The 22,663-nt window shown below is 46.4% G+C and overlaps 1 protein-coding gene and 1 long non-coding RNA gene across 11 annotated transcripts in view; one reads left to right on the plus strand and one right to left on the minus strand.

Moving 5' to 3' along the window:
• The window catches only part of ATXN7L1 (ataxin 7 like 1), a 236,263-nt gene extending 227,671 nt beyond the window's left edge, over positions 1-8,592 (minus strand). For 4 of the 6 annotated variants that reach the window (XR_010406586.1, XM_045864872.3, XM_045864871.3 and 1 more), the window contains exons 1-2: positions 8,360-8,590; positions 7,782-7,850 (exon numbers count right to left, since the gene is read on the minus strand). Coding sequence is in view for 5 of the 6 variants with exons in the window: in XM_045864872.3 (XP_045720828.2) it covers positions 7,782-7,850; positions 8,360-8,540 (250 nt within the window). In the remaining variant the exon portion in view is untranslated. Of the gene's footprint in view, positions 1-7,781; positions 7,851-8,359 lie in introns of all 6 variants that reach the window. The other 2 variants (XM_064575407.1, XM_054505342.2) reach the window with 2 other exon arrangements.
• A 244-nt stretch (positions 8,593-8,836) lies between these two features.
• The window catches only part of LOC123835678 (uncharacterized), a 32,915-nt gene continuing 19,088 nt past the window's right edge, over positions 8,837-22,663 (plus strand). Inside the window, exons 1-4 of one of the 5 annotated variants that reach the window (XR_006788801.3) lie at positions 8,837-9,367; positions 11,602-11,669; positions 16,986-17,130; positions 19,109-19,230. This is a non-coding gene — a long non-coding RNA (uncharacterized LOC123835678). The remainder of the gene's footprint in view (positions 9,368-11,601; positions 11,670-16,985; positions 17,131-19,108; positions 19,231-22,663) is intronic. The other 4 variants (XR_006788799.3, XR_010406588.1, XR_006788802.3 and 1 more) reach the window with 4 other exon arrangements.

A 22,663-nucleotide genomic window follows, 5' to 3' on the forward strand; every position in this document is an offset into this window, starting at 1 on the left:
CTCTCTTCTCCCCGGAGGAGCCCTAGCTCAAGGCTCCCTCTCCATGTGGTGTTGTGCTGGCCTGGGGGAGGGCCAGTGCGGGTGCTGAGCAGTACTCCTCCCACCTTCCAGTGCTGCCTGTCTTGCTCTCTGTGGCGCAGGGGGCGCTCCAGGCTCGCCCCCCCGTTCTGGGATTCTCCCAGTGGTGTCTTGTCCACAAATAGTTGTTAGCTGTTCTTGTGAGGAGGAGTGAGGTCAGGAACGACCTAAGTCGCCATCTTGGTGACATCACTCCTAACTGCGGGCACTAAACGATCCTAGTTTGCAGATATAAGCACTGGGCTACCTCAGCCTATGGGGTCTGTGGGTAAAAGGAATTTGACTAGGACAGGGTCTCACTGTGTCTGTGACTACTTTAGGTCTACTTCTGAAGGAGGTCATGAATGAAATGAAGTGTCACAAAGGACAGGTTAGCCCAAAGGATAGAAACACAATGCACACAGAAAAGCACGCAGAAATAGAATCTGCCTCACTCTCCAAAATCACTTTGGAAGCCGAGACAGCCAGCCCCTGAGACCCACGAGCTGCAGTTAACACGGCCTTACAGTCCTAAATAATGCCACAGACCCCTTGGCACACAGGTCAGAAGCCCTCAGGAATGAGACTTCCTCTGCCTATCCTATCATCTAATCTTGAACATGGAAATCCTGAAACCAGCTGCTTTGCTCTCTGTCATGTGCATCCCCATTTCAGACAAATCCCATGGGTAATCAAACTGCACAGAAAGCCAGTTGTATTTCCAGCCTGACTTTTAAATATACACTGAAATCTTTAATGCTTCACCATGGCGCTTTTGACTTTGGGGGCCACCATATAATAACTGCCATCATTATCGGAATCGGCGCCTTGGGGTCTCCTCTACCCACAGTGAGGGAGGGCTGGGTCACCCAGAATTAGAACCCGAATCTCATCGCTGTCACCATTTATGACAGAATGGAACTGAAGGTTTGGAGCAGTCATCTTGGAAAGCTTTGGAAGAGAGCTCCTGGAGGGAGGGAGTCCGCTCTCTTTAGAGAGACACAGCCCAGAGCCAGGGGATGGTCACAGCTCCACATACACCTGCCGAGTATGCACCGTCGTTGACCCCCCCTGGAATGTAGGCCTAAGACACAGACGGGTCGTAGCAGAATACTTCTGTGACTAACTTAGTCTACTTTTCTTGTCTTCTTTTCCAGCTTCGCCCTACACCAGTGATTCTCTATAGGGGTGATTTTGCCCCACCCCAGTGGAACTTTGGCAATGTCTGGAGATGTTTCTGGGAGAGGAGCCACTGGATTCTACTGGTAGAGGCCAGGGACATTGCTAAACAGCCTGCAATGCCCAGGACAGCCCCCACCACAAAAAAGGAGTGCCACTGGTGGGAAACTTTGTTATTACTCTCTGCTCTGTGATCTGCACTCTAGTGACAGACTTCGTTGTTTCTAGGACCTCTGTATTCTCTCACACTTTGGGCCTTCGCACATGTTGTTTCCTTTAACTCTGTCCTGGCCAGCCCGGCACATGGAAACTTCCATTTGTCCTCTAGGTCTTGGCATAGATAAAATGTCCTCAGAGGGAGGCCTTCGCTGAGCCCCCTAATGTAAGTGAAGTCCCTCCAAAATGCCCCACAACGGCACCCCAACTTTCCCTTCCAGAGCGCTCACCGCAGTCGCCACGACTTCTGGAACGTCTGCCTCCGCTGCCAGGATGGAAGCGCCATGAGGCAGGCTGTGCTTTTTCACTGCTGTCCCCCAGGCCTAGCCCAGGGCTGGCACGCTGTGAGAGCTCATTCAGCCTCCAGGGCTCCGGGAGGCCAACAAAGCAGGAGCGGGTATTCACAGCTACGCAAGACACTCAGGGGCTTAAATGATCATCCCACTAGGCAGGCACCAAAGAGCAAATGGGGTAGCTCCTTACGAACGGACGCGGACCACTCTGTAAGACGAGCGGTCATGGCGAGACACCAGGCTGCACTCCAGGATGCTATCACCCACCCGGGGGAAGCGGGAAGAAAAAACCGTGTATGAAGCTACTGGAAGCAGCCGGGGGCGGGGGGCGGGGGGAGACTTCCTTTTCACGGCATACCCTTTTGGATTTTGCAACCTGTGAACATTATTAAAGAAAATACGAAGCATTCGAATGGCTGTATGTGTATGAAAGTCGACAGCTAGAGATTAAAAAAAAAAAAAAAAAGGATTCGTGTAGAATGACATATGATGAGAATCCAGCACAGCAAACTGTGCTTCGAAGCCAAATTCACATACAGCGTTTCAAAGTGTGCCCACCCTCACTTCCTGTTTTGGAAGCAGCCAGAACCACATTTTCTCCACATGAAGACCCGGGCACATGGAAATGCTTGTATGTATAAAGAGACACTCATTTTAGAAGCTTTCTGTTTTCCAAACTAGATGGCTTTGAAAACGCTCGCGCTCGCTCTCTCTCTCTCTCTCTCTCTCTCTCGGCTTTGCAGTCTTCGTCCTGCCCCACCCCCTGCCCCCCCGGCCCCATCAGTTGGAGGCAACTACAAAGCTTATTCATTCTCCAAGCCTTTCTCCTCCTTTCCAGCCTGCCTCCCTACCACCTGGAGGCCACTCCGTCTCTCCTGTCCTTTCATCCCAAAGGCTGGGCGAGACGAGAGAGACGGTAATGAAACGCCAAAGCGAACAAATGTTGCTGCTTGTTAGCCAAAGGGGAGGCAGGTAGGCTTAATGGACAAGGAAGTTGAAATTAATGGCAAAAATGAGGTTTATCTGTGTAATCTGTGGACTTGGTGTCTTCCCATCTCCTATTAGCATAGATACGGAGTTGTCTGTATAATGACAAAGGGAAGCCGCCCGCAGATTCCCATAAATCTCCACCACTTGTCGCTGGCTTCCCTGGCTTGGCTTTTAAGAACACCTCACTCTTCCCAGGTCAGTGGCCATCTTTGCCTCCAGTTTGCTCCCAACCAGCCACAACTGCAAGACTCCTAAACCTGAGCTGGACACGTTCCCACATTCCCGGCTTCCTCCGGCGTTCCAGCCCCATTCTGCCAGCATCTCAGGGGACAGCAGCAACCTCTTACCATCGTGGCAAGACCTTAACTGGCCCCAGAACAGTTTCCAAACTGGAAGCATGCCGCAGGTTTACCTCCATCAAATCACAACATCTGGGAACATTAAAACACAGACAAATGTCCAGAGAAACCAGCGTAGGCTTCCAAAAGACCCAAACAAGGATCTTCGGAGGTCTTTCTTGTCTCAGTGACCAGATAAAACAACTTATCGATCATTTTTTAAATTATTCTCTACATCTCAGCAGTCCCCCGAGAGAGCGCTGTAAACCCTCCTTAGCCATAGGCCCGAAACTGCCTAAGTATATTTTCTAACTTCTGATAAAAGTTATCAATGACTACATATTAACTGCGCCCCATGAAACACAAAGATGTCATAGTAATCGGTTTTTTAAAAATCACTAGCTTTATAAAATCATGATAACATGGTTTACTCTAAAAATGAAATTTCTGATACAGGATCTCTCTTCCATTCGTCACTGGGTAGTTGAAAGTCCTAGTTAATTATAATAATAAAGTGTTCTAGGACTGGCTTCATTAAAAAGTGATAATGATATAATAACAGTTAAAAAAAGAATAAAGGCAAACATTATGTGCTTACTGTGTGCTGGGTCCTTTTGTATTACCTCAGTCAATCCTCACAACCCTGTTAGCATCTCCATTTTGAGCCATATGCACCCTGTTCCCGATTTATGAACTGACATCCTTAAAAAAAGTTCAGGTGAGGCAATGAGAAAAGAAGACCATCCTTCTAAATCACAGAGCTTTTTCCCAATTAGCTGGAAAAAAGTCTTCAGATAAATCTATGAAACTAGAGAGAGAAAATTATTTTAAAAGGTTAGCTAGATGAATGGGCTTCCTTGGAATTTTCTCTCACAGATGAATTTCACATCTTAGACTAATAAGGTTTCTGGGACCCCCCACGCCTTAAGGAATCTCAGTGCCGCACTGGTCCAGGCTGACTGAGGTCCACTTATTCTCCACTTCAGGGGAACGCATGCGCCTGGGTTTTGAACTCAGACCCTCTGTATTCTTAGACTCCTAAAGGCCACATACTCTTCACAAACTATTTGCTTGTGTAGGAGATGTGGTGATGTTTGCCACCAAGAGATTATAAAATGAGAAAACAGACCCAGTGTGTAGTAGTTAGTTAAGATATTTTTAATGTGAGGGCTTGATTTTGTTGCTGTTGTTTCTTTAAAAACAGCCTGGGTGGTATGACTGGATCTCAAATAGAGGTACATTCAGTAGAGAGAGTCAGGGTCAGCCATCTCAAAGGGACCCTGGGGGACGTGTCATCCCACACCCTACTTTACAAGTGAGAGGAGAGGCCCAGAGAAGGGAGCCGATGTTCCCAAGGTCATACAGGGGGACTTCAGGAAGCTGCCCCAGAGCCCTCTCTCCTGCTCCATTGGCACTCCAGGCAGCCCTCGGCATAACCCCATGTCACCACCTCCAAGCATGGAGTTCACGGCACCTTCTGAACCCAGGTGACCATCTGGCAAGGCTCAAGGGTGTTTGCCAAAGTCCTCTTGCCTGTGATTTTCACTAACTTTGGATGAAATAATAACATGAATGCGAAGAATTCACTACAGAAACTCTGAAGCATTCGGTTAACATTTCATCCAGGTGGAGAACTGAAGCCACAAAAGGTGAAAGGAATGAGGAATGAAGAAGGAAGCACATTCCAATAATCAGGCTATTCCAAACGCCGGCAAGTCCTTCCTGTGTCTTCTGAGGCTGTGGCCAGATAGAGGCAGAAGGCAAAATGTTTCTTCTTTCGCATTTCCAGCCTAACTTTCCTCCCTTATAGCTTCGTCTATAAAACATATCATATCACAACAATGGTCACAGCAGCGTTATTCACTGCAGCCAAAAGGCGGAAACAAGCCAAATGCCCATCAACAGATGGCTGGATAAATAAAACACGGTCTATACCCACCATGGAATATAATTTAGCCGTAAAAAGGAAAAAATTGTGACACCTGCTACAGCATGGATAAATGATGAAAATGTTATACTAAGTGAAATAAGCCAGACACAAAGGGAAAAATATTGCATTTCAGAGAGAGAGGGAGAAAGGGGGCAGGGAGAGAAAGAGGAGTGGGGGAGGGAGAGAGAGAGAGAATTTAAAATAGGCATCTTCATAGAGACAGCAGATGGAACAGAGGTTTCCAGGGCTGAGAGGAAAGGCAATGGGGAGTTATCATGTAATGGCTACAGGGCTCCTGGTTGGGATGATGAAAAAGTTCAGGAAATGTATAGGGATGATGATGGTTGTACAACACTGTAAATGTACCTAGCACCACTGAATTATACTCTTTAAAATGGTTAAAATGGCAAATTTTACATTATATTTCTTTTACAACAATTTAAAATATTTAAAATGTGGATCACATCCCTTGATTTCTCAGTTGGAATTCCTAACTCATTCACTGCCATTAAAGCCCAAACTTCTTTTCAAGACCTGCTTCCTCCCTACTGCATCATGGCCAATCAATGCATTTCAGACCCGTGGATAAACACGATCACACCTAGGTCACTTTGTGTCCTGGAGACCCATCCACAAACACATATCCATCTGGAGGCCACCCACGTGGTGACTCCGACAAGAAGGCCCATGGTGAGACTAATGCAACCAGTGTTTCTGGAGATTCCAGCAACCAAACATACCAACACAGAATCCCAGTTCAACCCTTCAATTCCTCACCATGGTGGTGGTGGGGGGATAGATAGATATTTACTACTATATCCTCTCCCTCTAAAGAAAACTGTATGCACATACCAGGAAGACCTTCAGGGATTGCTAACCCAAGCTTGCTCCACCAGGCCCACGAACAAAGAGATTTCACCCCATACATGGCTATTTGGTGAACTCAGCAATTGCATGTTACACTGAACAGTAGGTGTCCTTAATGCAAACGCATATAATTAGGAGCTAAATCTTTGTACCTTTACAGGACAAAGACTATAATAAGCAGGATGTACCACTTGTGACTTCTGAGGAAAGGCGAGCTTTTCATTTTTCCTTAAAAGAATCTATTTCCCAAGAGGCAAAGAGAATCTGAGAACAAGAGTCTTTTGAGATGGACGCAGGGAGGAGGGTGCAGAATATGAATTTTGTGCGGTATGGTCAGAATCTGTCACCCAGGCCTGAGAGGTACCAATCAGTGGCACACCATGACCTTTACTCAACTTATTTAAAGGTTTTCACAACCTCATCTTTTTTCGTGGAAACCTTTTCATGGCCAGTGGTCTGACAACGGAGTCCCATGAGCTCTTAAAGATTTCAAGAGTTTATAAAGAAAAACAATTTCTAGTGATACTTTCCATTGCCAACACGCATGGACATTTAGCGCCAATAAGCTGCCACTTGTAAGAAGTCCACTTGATATTGTTCCCTTGTGCATCCTGGAGACACATGGCAGGACCACACTACGATATTTAGAGGCAAACGTCTTTAGAATAAGGTTTCGTTCCCGAAGTGATTAATTAGCAGGAACACTATGCTAGAGAACTGTCCTTGAATATTTTAACCTCCATGCTACTTTTTCTAAAGCACAAATTCTCCTCTCACTGGATGGTCAGGAAATCCCTGGGCACAGAAAACTGACTGTCTTAGGTGGTGATCCACAAAACGCTTCCAAGTAGGTTTTAACTGCCTTACAGGGTGCTATCCTGGTTTATGAGGGAGACCATTCTTTGGAGTCTAACTGGCCTTTTTTCCATTCATTTTGGATGAGCAATGCTCCCACGGCCTAGTGATGGCTGAACTCCTTCAACACTTCCCACCAACCTCTTCTGCCCCCTCATGCCTTCCTCCCACTCCAATTTCAGCCAGCCATGTTTACAAGACACCAGTTAGTAAATCACAATTCAAATGAACCCATCCATTTGTTCAGCAGAAAGTGGCCTCTGGAGTTGCTCCATGTGAAGCCCATAGGCCAGAGTTACATATGGCAGGCCTGCAAACGCGAACAGGATATGATTTATTTATGACGACCATGTGTGTTTGATGCCCAGTTCCAGCAGGCCGTGGCTTCCCATCCCTGCCTCAGTCTGGGATGACCTATCTACTCACTGTGTCCCATTTCAGGTACTATATTTCCAGGCTGGGGAAACAGAGATGTGTGACCGGTGGGGGGGGGGGGGGGGGAGGCTGCACACACAGCCGCCCCTAGCCCTGCCCGCCACACAACAATCTATGACCAAACACAAAGTGGGCCGAATGTAACTTGCTGCAAAGGTCTGCCATGTACAGTGGTTTTCAGTGGAGAGTGGAGAAGTAGCTGCTGGAATGACTGACCATGTGGGGCTCATTAAACTGTTGTGTATGTACCCACAAGGAAGGCTGGGATGCTGGTAAAGGGAGCCCCGCTCCTCATTTCAGAGATTTCAAGACACCCCCCACCCCCCACCCCCATTTGGCAATGATGCTCCAAAGGTGAATGGCACATATGCATCAGAAGGTCCAAATGTGGACTCCGGCTCAAGTGCTGTAAACTTCTGCCTTCCACAGTCTCCCCCCTCTCCCCCCCCCAGTTGTATTTATACTTTGAAAGAAGTTAACATGAAGCAGTAGTCACCTGGGCGTGCTCGATTTTTGACAAGCCTTAGTCACTCTGTACCCAGCAGAACAATTCACATTATAGTCGAAATCCGGTGAAGATTCTGCCACATGCTAACACTAAAATGCCAGTAGCTCACTTACCTTCTTTATTAAGCCTCATAACCTCCCTGCTTTTTCCACCCTCTTTTCCAGCCTCTTCTAAATCTACATCTGCAGATGAAAAAGAAAAGGAGAAAAGAAAATGAGGAAAAAAAGATCAAAAAGGGGGGGAAAACCAAAGTCAAGGGGGGAGAGAGTGTTTATTTGCAAACAGATCAATATAAATACTGTACATGAAAAATCTTTCAAAAATTGACAATGCAACATTTTCTCCCAAGTCCGGATTGCCATCTACCTGGCCCAGATAGGTACCAAAAAAACTATGCAAGCAGCAACAGAGTAGCCTTTTAAACAGATACACCGTGGGGCTGTGAAAGCCCACCCCGCGGGCTGCCACGGGGAGCCGGGCACAGACAGACAGACAGCCAGCCCTGGCAGCAGGGCCTCTCTCTGTGCATTGATGATCTGTCTCTGTGTGTATTTATTTAGAGAGAGAGGGAGAAGCATGGAGGACACCGGGGGCCACTCTCTCTCTCACACACACACTTTTTCCCAGTGGCTCTAGGTGAATGGAAAGGTTACAGGATAATAAAAGGAAGAGGAGGCGGTGGGGTTCTTACTGTCGGAGCAGTGTAATTTGGCGGCGTCGATCCAGGAGGACCAGGGTTTGCCCAGAAACGCCTCCGGACTGGGCACTTTGCGATCCAGTGTCGCCATTGCTCTTCCTTCTTGTTGCTTTTTCCCTGTTCCTTCGGCAGCAGCAGCCGAGAGACACGGGATTCGAGAACGCTCCGACGTCATCTTCGGAACGTTCCGACATTGAGTGCTCTGAAAGGGGGAGGGAGGGAGGGACGGGAGGAGGGAGCGGGGAGGCGGCGGAGGAGGGGAGGGAGAGAGAGAGGAGGAGGAGCCGGCGCTCGGCGCCCGGGGCCCGCTGCTCTCGGCCGGTGGCGCGCGGCCGCCAGAGGCAGCAGAGAGGCGCCTGCAGCTCGCCGCGCGCCCGCGCGCCCGCCCGCCTGCCCGCCCGCCGCCCGCCCGCCTGCCCGCCGGGGGCGGGGCCGCGCGCCGGGCCAGCGCCGCGTGCCGGGGCCCGGAGGCTGCGGCGCGCGCGGGCGCGGAGGTGCTGCGGCGCCGCCGCCACCGCCGCCCCGTGCGCCCGCGGCCGGAGCCCGCGTCGCAGGGACCGGGGCGCTCGGGGCGTGCGGGGCGGGGGCCGGGGGGCTGGCCGGGGAGAGGCACGACCCGGGGGCCGTAGGCGGGGAGGTCTTCCCCGCAGAGTGGCCGCCAGACGACGGAAAGTTTTTTGCATGCAGCCCTTCCAGCGTGTCCTTCCCTCGCCGGCTCCCTGTCGTCCACGGTGAGGCGCCCCCCCCCCCCGCCCCGCGGAGACCCCCTGCGGAGACCCCCTGCGGAGACCCCCCGCGGCCCAGTGCGGAGGAGCCCGGCAGGGCTTTCCCCCTACGAGCATCCCAAGCCGGGGAGGGACCCTGGTGATGACCTCTCCTCCCAGCCACCACTCCCTTCTCCCTTTCTTTCCTGTCACGGTGGACCTTGGGACCGTGGAGGATTCCGCGGATGCCTTTGGGAGCTGAGACCCATGGGTAGATGGAAGTGGTTCTAAAAAGCAGGTGAGTTTGGGGCGAGAGCAGTTGCCTACCCAGCCCAGTCAGGCTGCGGGACATTGCAAAGCTCAAAACTCAGGGCCGCGGTGCCCCCAGATGCTCTGCGCGACGCGTGTCTCGGGTTCTCCGGGAACCACTGCGCGGACCTTGCTCCAGGACCACGATTCCGGGAGAGCACATTCACCGCACGGAAGATGCCGCTTACTGGGCCAAGCCCCTGTAGCAGTTTCCAGCCTCCCTACCCGTGATGCGAGGGTGGCTCGGATTAGCACCTGCAACCTAGGGCCAGGCATCTGACTCCTGGGAGCATTCACTCCTGGCGTAACTGCTCTAGCCAGCTAGAAAGGAAGCGTTCGATTTCTTCTGAATTCTGGATGTTTGATGCTTTAGCTGAGATTTCGCCTCCTCTCCCTAGGGGTGGGCAACAAAGGCCTTAGAAGGTCTTCTGGTATCTCTTTCTTGTTTTCTCTCTTTGAATCCTTTTGTTTCCTAGGAATTACCGAAAATATATGGTCACTCCCCCACAATGGAACTATTTGTCATTTTCCCCAGTACCCTTTTAGTTCTTACCGCTTTTGTTTCTGCCCCGTGGCTGAAGCACAATGATTTGAAGTTGCTCCGTACTGACTGAGTTCTGTCCCGGCTGTGCCATCTATCTGATGCCCTTGCATTTGGCATCCTGTACCTCAAAGCCAGGGTTAGGATGGGCAATGAAGGAGGAGCTATGGATTGGTCTTTGGTTGTGATATTTGTGGGAATGGGCTTGACCCAGACAAATTTGATTCACCTCTGCTGTCTTTGGAAGGGTTTCTACATAGGAACCACTAAGTGGCTGAGATGCCAGTGAGTGGAAAATTCTCATTTTAAGAATTGGTGGTATTAACAAAGATGTATTACTTTTTGACCTCTTAAGATATGCTAGACACTGTGCTTGACACTTCCTTCCAAATACCCATCCATCCATCCATCCATCCATCCCTTTTCCACAAATATTACCTGTCATGGACTAGTGCCTTCCACAGAGGAAGACAAATGAGACCTAGTCCCTTGTGGAGATGCAGTCTGATGGTCTCTATGGAAGAAGGAAGGTGTGAAATTTATCAACTCCTTGGAAAAACAACACAAGTGTGCAGTGACTGGCCAAGGCAGTGAATGGTAGGGTCTCTCAGAGCTGTGCCTAATCATAAGAGGAACTAAACTGTAGTTTGGAATGACCAGAAAATGTATCACAGAGAAGATAGGGTTTGCTCTGTCCCTTAGAAATTGGGGAGGATTTATCATGGTAAGGTGACGACTGGTCTTGCCAAGGGAAGGGGATTGACGGTATTAATGGAGGCTTCAAGCTGAGCACAAGTGTGGTGTGTTTGGGGGGTTGAACATGGTTTACTTGGGATGGTGGGTTATTATTGGGGGTTTGGAAGTATAGTCATGGCTGGGTCAAATTATGGAAGGCACTGAAGGGCAACCTAAAGAGTTTGGGTTTTGTTTGACAGTGGGGAGCCACTAAAGGGGCTTTCTGGTGCATAAGGGTAAGTAGAAAGGGTGACTTGGAAAGGCTGTGGTGCCCAGGACTTACTGGATATGGAAGCAGATTAGAATTAGTGCTGCAGTGTGTGTGTGTGAAGAAGTGAAGGCCAAATGAACTTTGGTGGTCCCATGCAGATGGAGAGGAGGGGGCAGGTATGAAAGACTCTGTGAAGAGAGCCTCATCAGAAGGTATGTTGTATGGCTGGATTTGGGGGGAGAGAGAGCTCAGAGGCCTAGGTAATTAGATCCTGGAACATTTTCCCTTCCCCTCCTGCTTTCTGATTTTCCTTCCACTTTTTCGTGTCTATTTCTGTATTGTGCATGCAAGGGAAGATGTGGTAGGCAGCCTCTAAAATGATGCCAGTGATTCCCACATCCTGGTATTCATGTCCTTGTGTGATCCCCTCCCTTCAGTGTGGGCCGGACCAAGGGACTTGCCACTAACAAATCGAATATAGCAAAACAAATGGGATGTCACTTCTGAGGTTGGTTCACAAAAAGACTGTGGATTCTATCTTGTTCACTCTTGCTCTCACTGGAAGCCCCCCTGCCATCTTGTGAGCTGCCCTATGGAGAGGCACAGGTGGCAGGAAACCGGGGGAGGCCTCTGGCCAACAGTCAGTGAGGAATTGAGCCCTTGGTCCAACAGCCCATGAGGTGCTGAATCCTGCCAATAGCCACGTGAATGAGTTTGGAAATATATTTTTCTCCAGTGGAGCCTTGAGACAAGACCACAGCCCTGGCCCACGTGTGTGAGAAACCTTGGGATAGAGGCACCCAGGTAAGTCATTCCTGGATTCCTGACGCCCCCTAAACTATGAGATAATTGGTGTTTGTTGTTTTAAGTTGAGAAAATTCTGGAATAACTGGTTACGTAAGAATACATAACTAATACAGAATGGTTTGCATATAAAGGGATTAGATAACAAAGCAATGTTGTCTGAGCACTGTTCCTTGGTCCTCATTTGAGCCTCATTTGAGTCTGAATTGTGTATCATCCTTGCCAGCTTGGTGGGACCGGTTGACTCTAGTATCTCCTACATGCTGAGTTTTATAATTTACCTTTACCTCTGGGTACTCAAGTTTTTTTGCTATTTAAACTCAATCACTACTTTATGGAAAGAATTCACCCATGACAAGGTCATGATATAACTGTTGGAAACAAGTCTTTACTGATTGTGGTGCTGTCACACTGGGGCCCTTACAACCCCGCCATCCTTGAGGTGTGTGGAGAGTAGTGTGATGAAGGGACTCAAGCCCAGTGGTTGTAAGCTTCCAGAAAATTCTCCGCTCTCAGGAGCCATTTTAAACCACCCAAAAAACCAACGGTGGCTTATCATCCTGAGGAGTCAGGTCACCTCAGTCTCAGAGAAACAAGGCAGTGGTCCAGTATTTTAATATTAGTTTACGCCCCCAGCCAAGTCTCTCAAGTAGAGATTATTTCTACACAGCACCCCGAAGCCGATATGACAGCCTAAATATTATTCCCTTCTAGCTGGGAGCATTTTAGTTTGTAACATAGTGAAGTAGGGGCTGGAACCTAGAAGTGGTTTAGCATCTCTACAAAATAGATGTTGGATACATTGCCTGTTCGCTGATAATCAGAACGCGTATGCATTACTGCAGTTAGACTTCTGCAGTAGAATTGCGGTTTCTACCCTCAGCCTTGCCCAGTGTCTGCACTGACTACAGAGATAATAATACCAACTTTGTGAAACTCTAACCCACCTATGACTTAGTAACTGGAGAACATGGCTGTCAATTAAAATTATACCACTGGGAGCCAGAGAAGGACAGAAGCATTGCTCATCAGACTACTAGACTTCTACACTTGACTTTAGATGAAAATTGAGGTCAGCCGGGAGTAGCATTTGGGTCAACATGGTGCATATAAAGTATTATATACACATCTATACTTACATCTCAATTATACATACGGCAAATCTATTGCAGACTGGAATTCCTTTTGGTAATAAAGAGTTACAAATATTGTTAGTGGCAACAAGAATTTTATACATTCTTAATAGGTATAAATTGACCCGCAAAACAATCATTTAAAGCGTATTAGTACAATGTTTATGTGATAAAACTGTCTAGCAAAGGTATAACACCTTCTTCCCTTCATGATTAATGTTTGGGAAGATAAAAGGGGTGTAAATATTTTTATTGTTTTATCATCTTTCTTAGAAAAATAACAGTGGTTGATTTAATTAAAAAGGAGACTCTTCTATAGACCAAATAAAGAAATGAGTTCCACAGAGATGGCAGTAGAAAATACCTATTTAATTTGAATAACACCTGGTTCTGGAGAGATGTGCATCTAATACGCAGCCTGCATTCATTTAGTCTGATTCATGCGCTTTTACCTCCTTATTGAAAAGAAGAGAAGAGGTAATATTAGCACTCTCATCTGAGGATCTTAAGCTCCTGCTGGGGTCGAGGTGCTGTGTGTGCAGCCTACTTCCTACCTAGACTGTTGTTGGGAGCTTCCTGGAGAGGAGAAAATGACATTCCATTAGAATGAGGCATCCCTGGAATTGTTTGATGTTCTTTGTCTTAATTGAATCCATCTATCCCATCTGCCACTCTTCTCTCTAAATTTATTTCCCAAACCCACTCTCTCTGAGCATTGTAATTGGGGGGGGGGGAATTTGTTACATACATTGTTACCTTTTGTAAGAGCTCACAGCATCTGGAGGGCAGGTGTGCTGTCTCCCTTGCCTTGTTAGACAAGATTACCTGCCTCTTCCCTGACCCTCACATGTCGCTGGATCAAAGGGGACCGGGAGAAAAGACCCCCAGTAGCAACGGGAGTAGGAAAGAAAATAGGAATTCCAGGCTTTGCGGCTTTGGGGTATTGGTTTCAGTATAAGGCCCTAGCCATGTGTCTGATCCAAACAAACAGGGACTCTAGTGATAAACAGAACTACAAAAACATGCAATTTGCATTCTGACTGGCAGAAAAGTCCAACACGGGAATGCATGGTGTTGAGGGACAGCTGCCTTGACAGCCCGGGCAGACTCATCTGGGACTTTGCTCTCTCAGGGCTCCCTGGAACCCCTCTGCTGCTGCAGGCCAAGGAGGTCTCTGCTCCCCTGAGCGTGGCAGAGCCTGCCCCATTTCTGTCCATCGCTCTTCTTCAGGGGTGAGGCAGGAGAAAAGATAGCGTCTCTTTGGCATTGTCGTAGAAATCACTTTTGGCCCTTCACCTGAATATAAATATAGACAAACTTAAGACTCATGGGCACTTATTAATTGGAGCAAAGCCGCCCCCCCCAACCCCTCCAAACTCACCTGTTCATATAGCTGGCGAGGCGGTGCGGGGTTGGGGCCAGAGCAGGGGCTTGAGATCGGCAGGTGGTAAATGAGAATCGCTCTTCAGTCATTTGCTTGAAAACCTTTCTTCATCCATCCCAACCTCAGTTTTGCAATCTGTTAAATGGCTACCAAGGTTCCTCTCTTCAGATCATTGTGAGGATGAAGTGAGATTCAGGGTATGGAGCCCCCAGCCTAGGGCCTGGTGCACAGCGGACCACTGTAAATGTTTGCTGATTCTTATTTTATTTTATTTTATTTTATTTTATTAAAGATTTTATTTATTTATTTATTTGACAGAGACAGAGATAGCGAGAGCAGGAACACAAGCAGCGGGAGGGGGAGAGGGAGAAGCAGGCTCCCCCCTGAGGAGGGAGCCCAATGTGGGACTCGATCCCAGGACCCTGGGATCATGACCTGAGCCGAAGGCAGACGCTTAACGACTGAGCCACCCAGGTGCCCTGCTGATTCTTATTTTAGCTGCAATGTGTTGTGTAGACAACAGCGGCTAGTCAGAAACAAGCCGACCTCTGATGCTAGGAGGGCTCCTGTGGTTGCTTCTGACCATCCTACTTAGAAAGGAAACCCAAGCTCCTGTTCCTTCCTATGGGCCTGCTGTCCCGCATCAGTTGGTAGAGACTTGTGTCAGCAGTCTTCTGCCTGAAACTTCATCTGATGTGGACTTCAGGGTAGGGCGCATATCCCTTTGTTCTGGAGAAGGCCCTTTAAGACTTTTCTGTTCTGCCAAGGAACTGCAAAATCCCACGTGCTTGGAGGCAAAACTGCTTTTGCACAGCAATGAAAATAGTTGTCCTAATAGTAAGCCAAGTGGGGTCTCTGCAAATGACTTCCTCCCTCCAAAAACAGTTTATTGTCTTTTGTAAAAAGCAATTTAATATTATATTCTAAAGGTTACATATGAATGTGTTCCCATGAGATAGTGAAACGGTAGTGATAAGGAGAAAATTCCCTTTGAGTATTTCCTTCAAACGTGGACACGTCCCTGCCCCCAGATCCTCCCATGCCTCCAACTCTGAAGGCAGTTTTCCAAACCATTCTCTATACATTTACCTACTGTCTATATTTATCATCACAGGCATAGATGATATTGCCACATGTGTGTTCTTATTTTCTTTTAAACATGAGCAGCGTCATTTTGTAGAGAGATGTGTTTTATCCCTGGTTGAGAAAGAAGCCTTGCATGAGCATAAACAGGATTGACAGTGCAACAGACCATTTTGTGGATATTTTTCTGCAGCAATTTTCTTTTTTCACACATGCGATTGCATGTCATTATAAGCAGAAATACCTTCTTCTTTTAAACTGCTGCATACTATTCCATATAATGGTCTGGAGTCTGTCTGTTGTCCTAGTGATAGACATTGAGGTTTCTGGTTTTACAAAAAACAGAGTGGTCAACATCTTTATTTTTAGATCTGCTTCCTGGGCATGAGGGAGTATTTCTACCCCAAAGTAGAATTGCTGGGTATGCGCATTTTAAATTTTCATAGTTCTGCCAAATTGTCTTCTGAAGTAGCTGACTGATTCATGCTCCCACTAGCAGCATAGGAATGGGCCCATTGCCTCATGCCCTAATTCCTACCCAACGTTTTCAGACATTTTAATTTTGCCAATATTAGGGTAAAAACATATCTTGTTTAATTTTCACTTCCCTCATTTCTGGTATATTTTTGAGCATTCGTTCTTATGTCCATTGTATTTTTACTCTGCAAATTGCTGTTGGTACCTTTTGATGATTTCTTATTGGCATTTTCAGATCTTTTTATTGATTCTTAGGAATTCTCTATACATTCTAGATTGAGAGCTTTTGTCTGTTTGAAAATAATGTAATTTTCCAGCTTGATGCTTGTCTTCTTTTAACCTCATGTGTGGCATCTTTTCTATACACTTTTTTTTTTTCATTTGGTTGTAGTCAGGTGTATTAGATTTTTCCTTGAGGCTTTTTGTGTTTTGTGTCTTGCTTAAGAAGACCTCTTCCCCCAAGGTCACAGAATTTTTTCTTATATTTTTTCTTTATGCTTTACAGGTTTTTGTTTTTACATTTAGCTCTTAGATATTTTTGGTTAATGATCTGAGGTAAAAATTTAACTTTTGATCTTTTCCCAGTTACCAGTTTTCCCCAGGCATATATTGAATAGCTTAGCCTTTCTTTCCATAGAGATCAGTCATACACTCACTTCCCAAATACATGGGTCTGTTTCTAAGCTCTCTTTTCTGTTCCATGGCTTGGCCTGTCTTTTCCATACCAAGTTAACAGTTTTAACTGCTCTTGTTTTATAATATGTTTTGCTGGTGTGTCGGGGAAAAAATGTTTCTTTTCCACTATGGACTGAGAATCCTCTGTCTTGGTCTGTTTGGGTTGCTGTAACAAATTACCACAGACTGAAGGGCTTATAAACAACAAAATTGTCTTTCTCACAGTTCTGGAGGCTGCAAGTCCAGGACCATGGCATTGGAAAATGCCGTGTTCAGTGAGGGCTTCTTGGTTCGTAGATGGCACCTTTTTACCATGTCTCCACATGGTGGAAGGGGCGAGCTAGCTCCCTAGGGTCTCTTTGATAAGGCTTCCACCTTCACGACCCACTCTTCCCCCACCGCCAGGCCCCAAAGGCCCTACCTCCTGACACCATTTCCTTCAGGAGTAGGATTTCAACCATATGAATTTATGGGGGAACACAATCATTCAGACCACAGTACTCTATCTCTTGGGAAGTATTTTTTATTCCTGAAAAGTGTGTTATAGGTGTCATTGTTCAACAGTTGTCATGGGGACATCTCAAGACGGAGACCGGCCCATGTGAGGAAGATCATTGGAAACCTGACCTCATGCCCATTTCATGGTTACCATAAAGCTTGGGCCAAGGGCTACAGCCAGCTTGGACTCATGGGGAAAGCCTCCCCCAAGGTGATTTTCCAAACCAAATATCTCAGATTTAGGAAAATGAATTGCTTTTTTTAATTTTTTTTTTTTTTTGAGATTTTATTTATTTGTGAGAGAGACAGAGAGCATGAGAGGGAGGAGGGTCAGAGGGAGAAGCAGACTCCCTGCTGAGCAGGGAGCCCGATGCGGGACTCGATCCTGGGACTCCAGGATCATGACCTGAGCCAAAGGCAGTCGCTTAACCAACTGAGCCACCCAGGCGCCCAAGGAAAATGAATTATTGAGAGATTGTCCTTCCAACTATCTAAAAAGGCCAACCCCTGTGGTTAGTGGTTGAGACTCTATGGGGATATTCCCGTCTGTCAGTCATCCCAGGGTGAGAAGAAGGGGTCATGAGCACTAGAGGCTGAAGCAGAGGGAGGGAGCAGATCTGGGATGAGGGCTGAGCTCCCCCCATGTGGGGAGCAGGTAGGTTAGAGCCTCTCATGGGCCAGGAGCCGGGCCAGGTAGTGTCCAGTAGGGGACCCCTTCTGGGATGATGACCTAGCTATGAGTCAGGAATCGTTCAAACCCAGTAACCAGTCATAAGGTTTTCTGTGTTGTCTTTTCTTTTGCTTCCCTCAAGGTTTTAAATGGCCTGGTCTTAGGTAGCGGCATTGTGGGAAATTGAATCAGGGGCTTACACTTACATGGGAGCCATAGATAGAAGATTGCAAGTTGCTGGCTTTACTTCCTGCCAGTCCTGTGTGGTAGCAGTTCCATTATTTGAGAGAAGAAGGCAGTCGCCGCACCCTGGGAGGTGGCCAGGCACAAAATGAGCAGGGGACAGCCCCCAGCAGTCCCTAACGCCTTTCTTCTAGCCCCAGCCCAATACCCTCAAAAGGAGGAAATCCTGAAAATGAGAGGCCAGAGTTTGGGTTATATTTATATTAGACAGGCCAGAGTTTGAGTTATATTTATATGACAGGCCAGAGTTTGAGTTATATTTATATGACACCTAATTTTTCCACCTATGCAAATACCTTGGCATTCACAGACTCTGGCTAAGCAAAAAAAAAAAAAGGTCTCTTCTAACGCCTAGTAAATAGTTAAGTTTGGGTGGGAGGTGGGGTATCTAAAGGAATTGCAACCCTCGTTTCATAACTGGAATGAGAGAGGTTGACAGAAGCCTGGTATCTTTAAGTTCATAAAATAATCGCTGCAGAACTTAGAGTAAAGCCCAGGTCTCTGTTGTTTGGAGGCCAGCTTATTTTAGATTACTACGTCCCGGGCGCCTGGGTGGCTCAGTTGGTTAAGCGACTGCCTTCGGCTCAGGTCATGATCCTGGAGTCCCGGGATCGAGTCCCGCATCGGGCTCCCTGCTTGGCAGGGAGTCTGCCTCTCCCTGTGACCCTCCTCTCTCTCATGTGCTCTCTCTCTCTCATTCTCTGTCAAATAATAAATAAAATCTTTATTAAAAAAATAATAAATAAATAAAGTTTCACTGGGCGCCTGGGTGGCTCTGTCGGTTAAGCGACTGCCTTCGGCTCAGGTCATGATCCTGGAGTCCCGGGATCGAGTCCCGCATCGGGCTCCCTGCTCGGCAGGGAGTCTGCTTCTCCCTCTGACCACCCCCCCCATGTGCTCTCTCTCTCTCAAATAAATGAATAAAATCTTTAAAAAAAAAAGAAAAAACCATAGATTACTACGTCCCAAGAATGATACTGAGGCTATAAATTTACAGTTCCATGTAGGCCAGTGTTTCTCAACCAGGGATAATTTCGCTGCCTCCCCTCCTCACTCCAAGTATATTTGGCAATGGCTGGAGACATTTTTGGTTGTCCTGACTGGGGCTGGTGTTTACTATTGGCATCTGGTGGGTAGAGGCCGGGGATGCCGGTAAATATCCTGCCTTCAGATGCATGGGAAGATTTATCCAGCCCCAAATCATAGTGATAAGAGTCAGAAACCCTGATGGAGGGCAACTAATTTCTAGTTTTCTTTCTTTTTTTTTCATTTCCAGAGAATGAACCCCTAACCCCCAGCAATCTTTGTCATCGTGGGCTTCTTTCCTCACACAGAAACCCAGTAAGAGTGTGGCGGGGCTGTGAGAGCCGTCATCCATCACTACGCGTTAAACCCAAGGTCTTTGTCCTTTCAATATATGAAAGCCAAATTATGTTATTGGGTGAATTTGTAGAATCAAAGGAAATGAATATAGTTCTTATGCAATAATCAAGTCATGTGGTCGCCTCTTTCTCTCTGAATCCCTTACAGACCATGGCTTACCTACTCTAATGGGAACGTTGATCAGGGCTAAGACACCCATGCTAGATAGCTCCTATTATTCCCAACTTACGGATGATAAAAGTGAGGCACAGAGTGGAAGTAAAGCACGGCGCCCTCCCTTTGGTTTCTTATATTCCAAAGTTATCAAACACCTGGCCTCAGCCATTGCACAGGTTGTACACTGCACAACTGTGCCACTTTTAAAGGAGCACCATTCACAGGACAGACATAGATTTATTGTGACAGTTTTCTAGGCAGATGGCACAAAAGTGGCTTGTTCGAACAAAATCAGGACCATGAAGCAATTTTCTAATAGAAGTAAAGTTTCCTCAAGAAAGTACGCCTCTCCCTAAAGCTCATGAAAGTGCTAGATGGACCAGCAGCAAAGAAGGTGGTTATTGATGACTCTCTGTATGTTAGCAGTTCAGCTGGGAGCTGTGTGGGAAATAGAGTGCCTTGCGTGATGGAATAAATAGAACAATCCTGCTATCTAAATTTGGCTGTTCATACTTCTGTTACGGTTTAAGTCATCCTAAGCTTGGCTTGGAGGAGGAGACATTGACATGTATATCAGTTTATAAATTTGGCAGCAGGAGGTGCAAAGAGTGTCGTTTCAATTATGGATTGACCCATGATTGATTTAGCAACGTATGTCTCCTAGTGTGTGATCAATGCCAAGAAATGGCAGGTGCCGGACTCTTAGGAGAGTGAGGGCAAATGTTGGAGCATTGATCAGCTGACGTGCTCCATGTAGGCCCCATACAGGGAGCATCAAATCCAAGTAAAATACTGTAAGGTGGGAGTGATAGTATCCTATGTGTTAACAGAACCTGTCTGAGCTCTCATCCCTTGTGCCCTTGTGGCGACGTAACCATCTTTATAACACACGACACTACTCTCTGTTCCGACTTGGTTCTGAATCTCTAGTGTGTTCCATTTCATGGTGCTTTTAGGGGGGAAAGGCCTCACCGATTGCCTCAGTTGAGAAGTCTTTAATTTTTCCACCTATGCAAATACGTTGGCATTCGCAGACTCTGGCTAAGCAAAAAAAAAAAAAAAAAGTCTCTTCTAATGCCTAGTAAATAGTCAAGTTTGGGTGGGAGGTGGGGTATCTAAAGGAATTGCAACCCTTGTTTCATAATTGGAAACAAGCCACTCTTCATAATTGGAGAGAGGTTGACAGACTGGCCCGGCCTGGCCCTGCGCCGGGTCGCATAGACTGAGTAGTTGCTTTCACCAGGGGTGGGGAGAGATGTGTGTGTAGTCGGTGATTGGAGAACAGGCTAGCCCTTGAGAAGGGGCTGTTCCGATGTGCAGATGATAAATGCCAGGCCAGGGTTGCTGCTGTGGCAGTGGAGGGCTTGGGGCAGAGGAGAAATTTGAGCTGGGCTGGGAAAGATGGTGTTGGGGGGTTGGGGGAGGACGTGAACAGCCCGTGGGCAGAGTTTGCATGAGGGAGAGTGGCCTTAAGTGAGAGCCTCAAGTCAATAAACAATAATTCCCGGGGCGCCTGGGTGGCTCAGATGGTTAAGCCTCTGCCTTCGGCTCAGGTCATGATCCCGGGGTCCTGGGATCGAGCCCCGCATCGGGCTCCCTGCTCCGCGGGGAGCCTGCTTCTCCCCCTTCTTCCTGCTCGAGCTCTCTCTCACTATTTCTGTCTGTCTCAAATAAATAAATAAAATATTAAAAAAAAAAAACAAAGACAATTCTTTAAAAAAATAAATAAATAAAATAAACAATAATTCCCTACAACAGAGCTCTTAGTGGAAAATAGGCAAGTCACAAGGGGATTTGGAATCAGGAAGGGTTTGAAAGTGTTACACAATGTTTCCAAGATTAAAATCTACAGTATGAGATAACTTGAGTATAATACTGTGTGTTCTTCGGCAAGTGGCATAATTCTTTGAGAAATACCTTTTGTCAAGAACGAATCTCTAAAATGAGGGCTCTGTGGATAGGAGCTCATCAGGTGAGAAACTTGAACTCTTCAAGATTCTTTAACCATCTGGCTGGCATGTTTAGAAATGGCACCCGACTGTACTGATAAAAGGGAGCTCTGTGTTCGTGGTTCACTCTAATACTCCAACTCTGGGTTGTTTTCAAAGGCAAGTTAAACAGATTTTTCATCCTAAGTAGGATGAGCACATGGCTGAGTTTGCCTGGGGAGTCCCGGATTATACAAAATTATTAATAGCTTGTCCTTTCAGTCTCAAAAGTGTCCTGGTTTTGGTGATAAATTATATGGCTACTCTAATTCTAAGTGATTCATTGTGGACTTCTTTTGCTTACTCTGCAAATCCTCAGTGACCAAAAGGGATGCTTCCACCTCAAGGATATTTGTCCACATGTGCATTCTGTGTTTTTGAAATGGTTGTATTTTTTCCCCTTGCATATAAAGTAATTTTTACAAAGCATTTGGAAGAAAAACAAGCAGCATAAGTGAGTTAACACAAACATAGAAATAAGTGTTAGTATTTGATAGAATATTATTCTGATATTCTATCTAACTATATCTATACCTATCTATCATATATTTACATATTTTTAGATCCCAATCTCCGAACTAAATGACTTTACTCAGAGGAGCATTCCATATATACATATATAGATATGGATACTACATAAAATTATATATTTAGAACTATATTACAACGTGGTCAACATAGATGAAATCACCCTTTTAAAATAATCACTTTTTAAAAAAGGATTTATTTAAGAGAGAGCGCACACATGTGGGGGGAGGGGCAGCGGGAGAGGGGGAGAGAATCTCAAGCAGACTCCACACTAAGCACGGAGTCCAGCACCGGTTTCGATTTCACAGCCATGAGATCACGACCTGAGCTGAAACCAAGAGTCAGGGATGCTTAACTGATTGCACCACCCAGGTGCCCCCTTTAAATAACCACTTTTAAAGACTGCATTGTATCCTAGTAGTAAATGGCTGTTCTTAAAATATAATATATTTAAATCCTCAATTTGGAGCATTTAGGTTGTTTCTTTTATATATTTTATTAACAATGTTATAATAAATGTTTTCTATAGCTAAATCTTTTCTCACATTCATGGTTATTTGGGGTGCTTTCCTCTAAATGAAGTTGATAAGTCAAAGGGGATATATGCATTTAAAATTTTGAATTTGTCAAACTTGGCCGGCGTGTGTGAAAATTTCCACTCCTTGCCTCATCTGTGGTGTATCTTTAATTCTTTTTTCATCTTTCAGCCTGACAGGAAAGAATTTCATCTCTTATTTATTTCAGTTGTATCTCTGATTATTGATGATTCTTATTTA

The sequence above is a fragment of the Mirounga angustirostris genome, unplaced genomic scaffold (genome assembly GCF_029215605.1).
Source record: "Mirounga angustirostris isolate CCGP_5_RB_7025 unplaced genomic scaffold, mMirAng1.0.hap1 SCAF_12, whole genome shotgun sequence".
Classification (NCBI taxonomy): Eukaryota; Metazoa; Chordata; class Mammalia; order Carnivora; family Phocidae; genus Mirounga; species Mirounga angustirostris.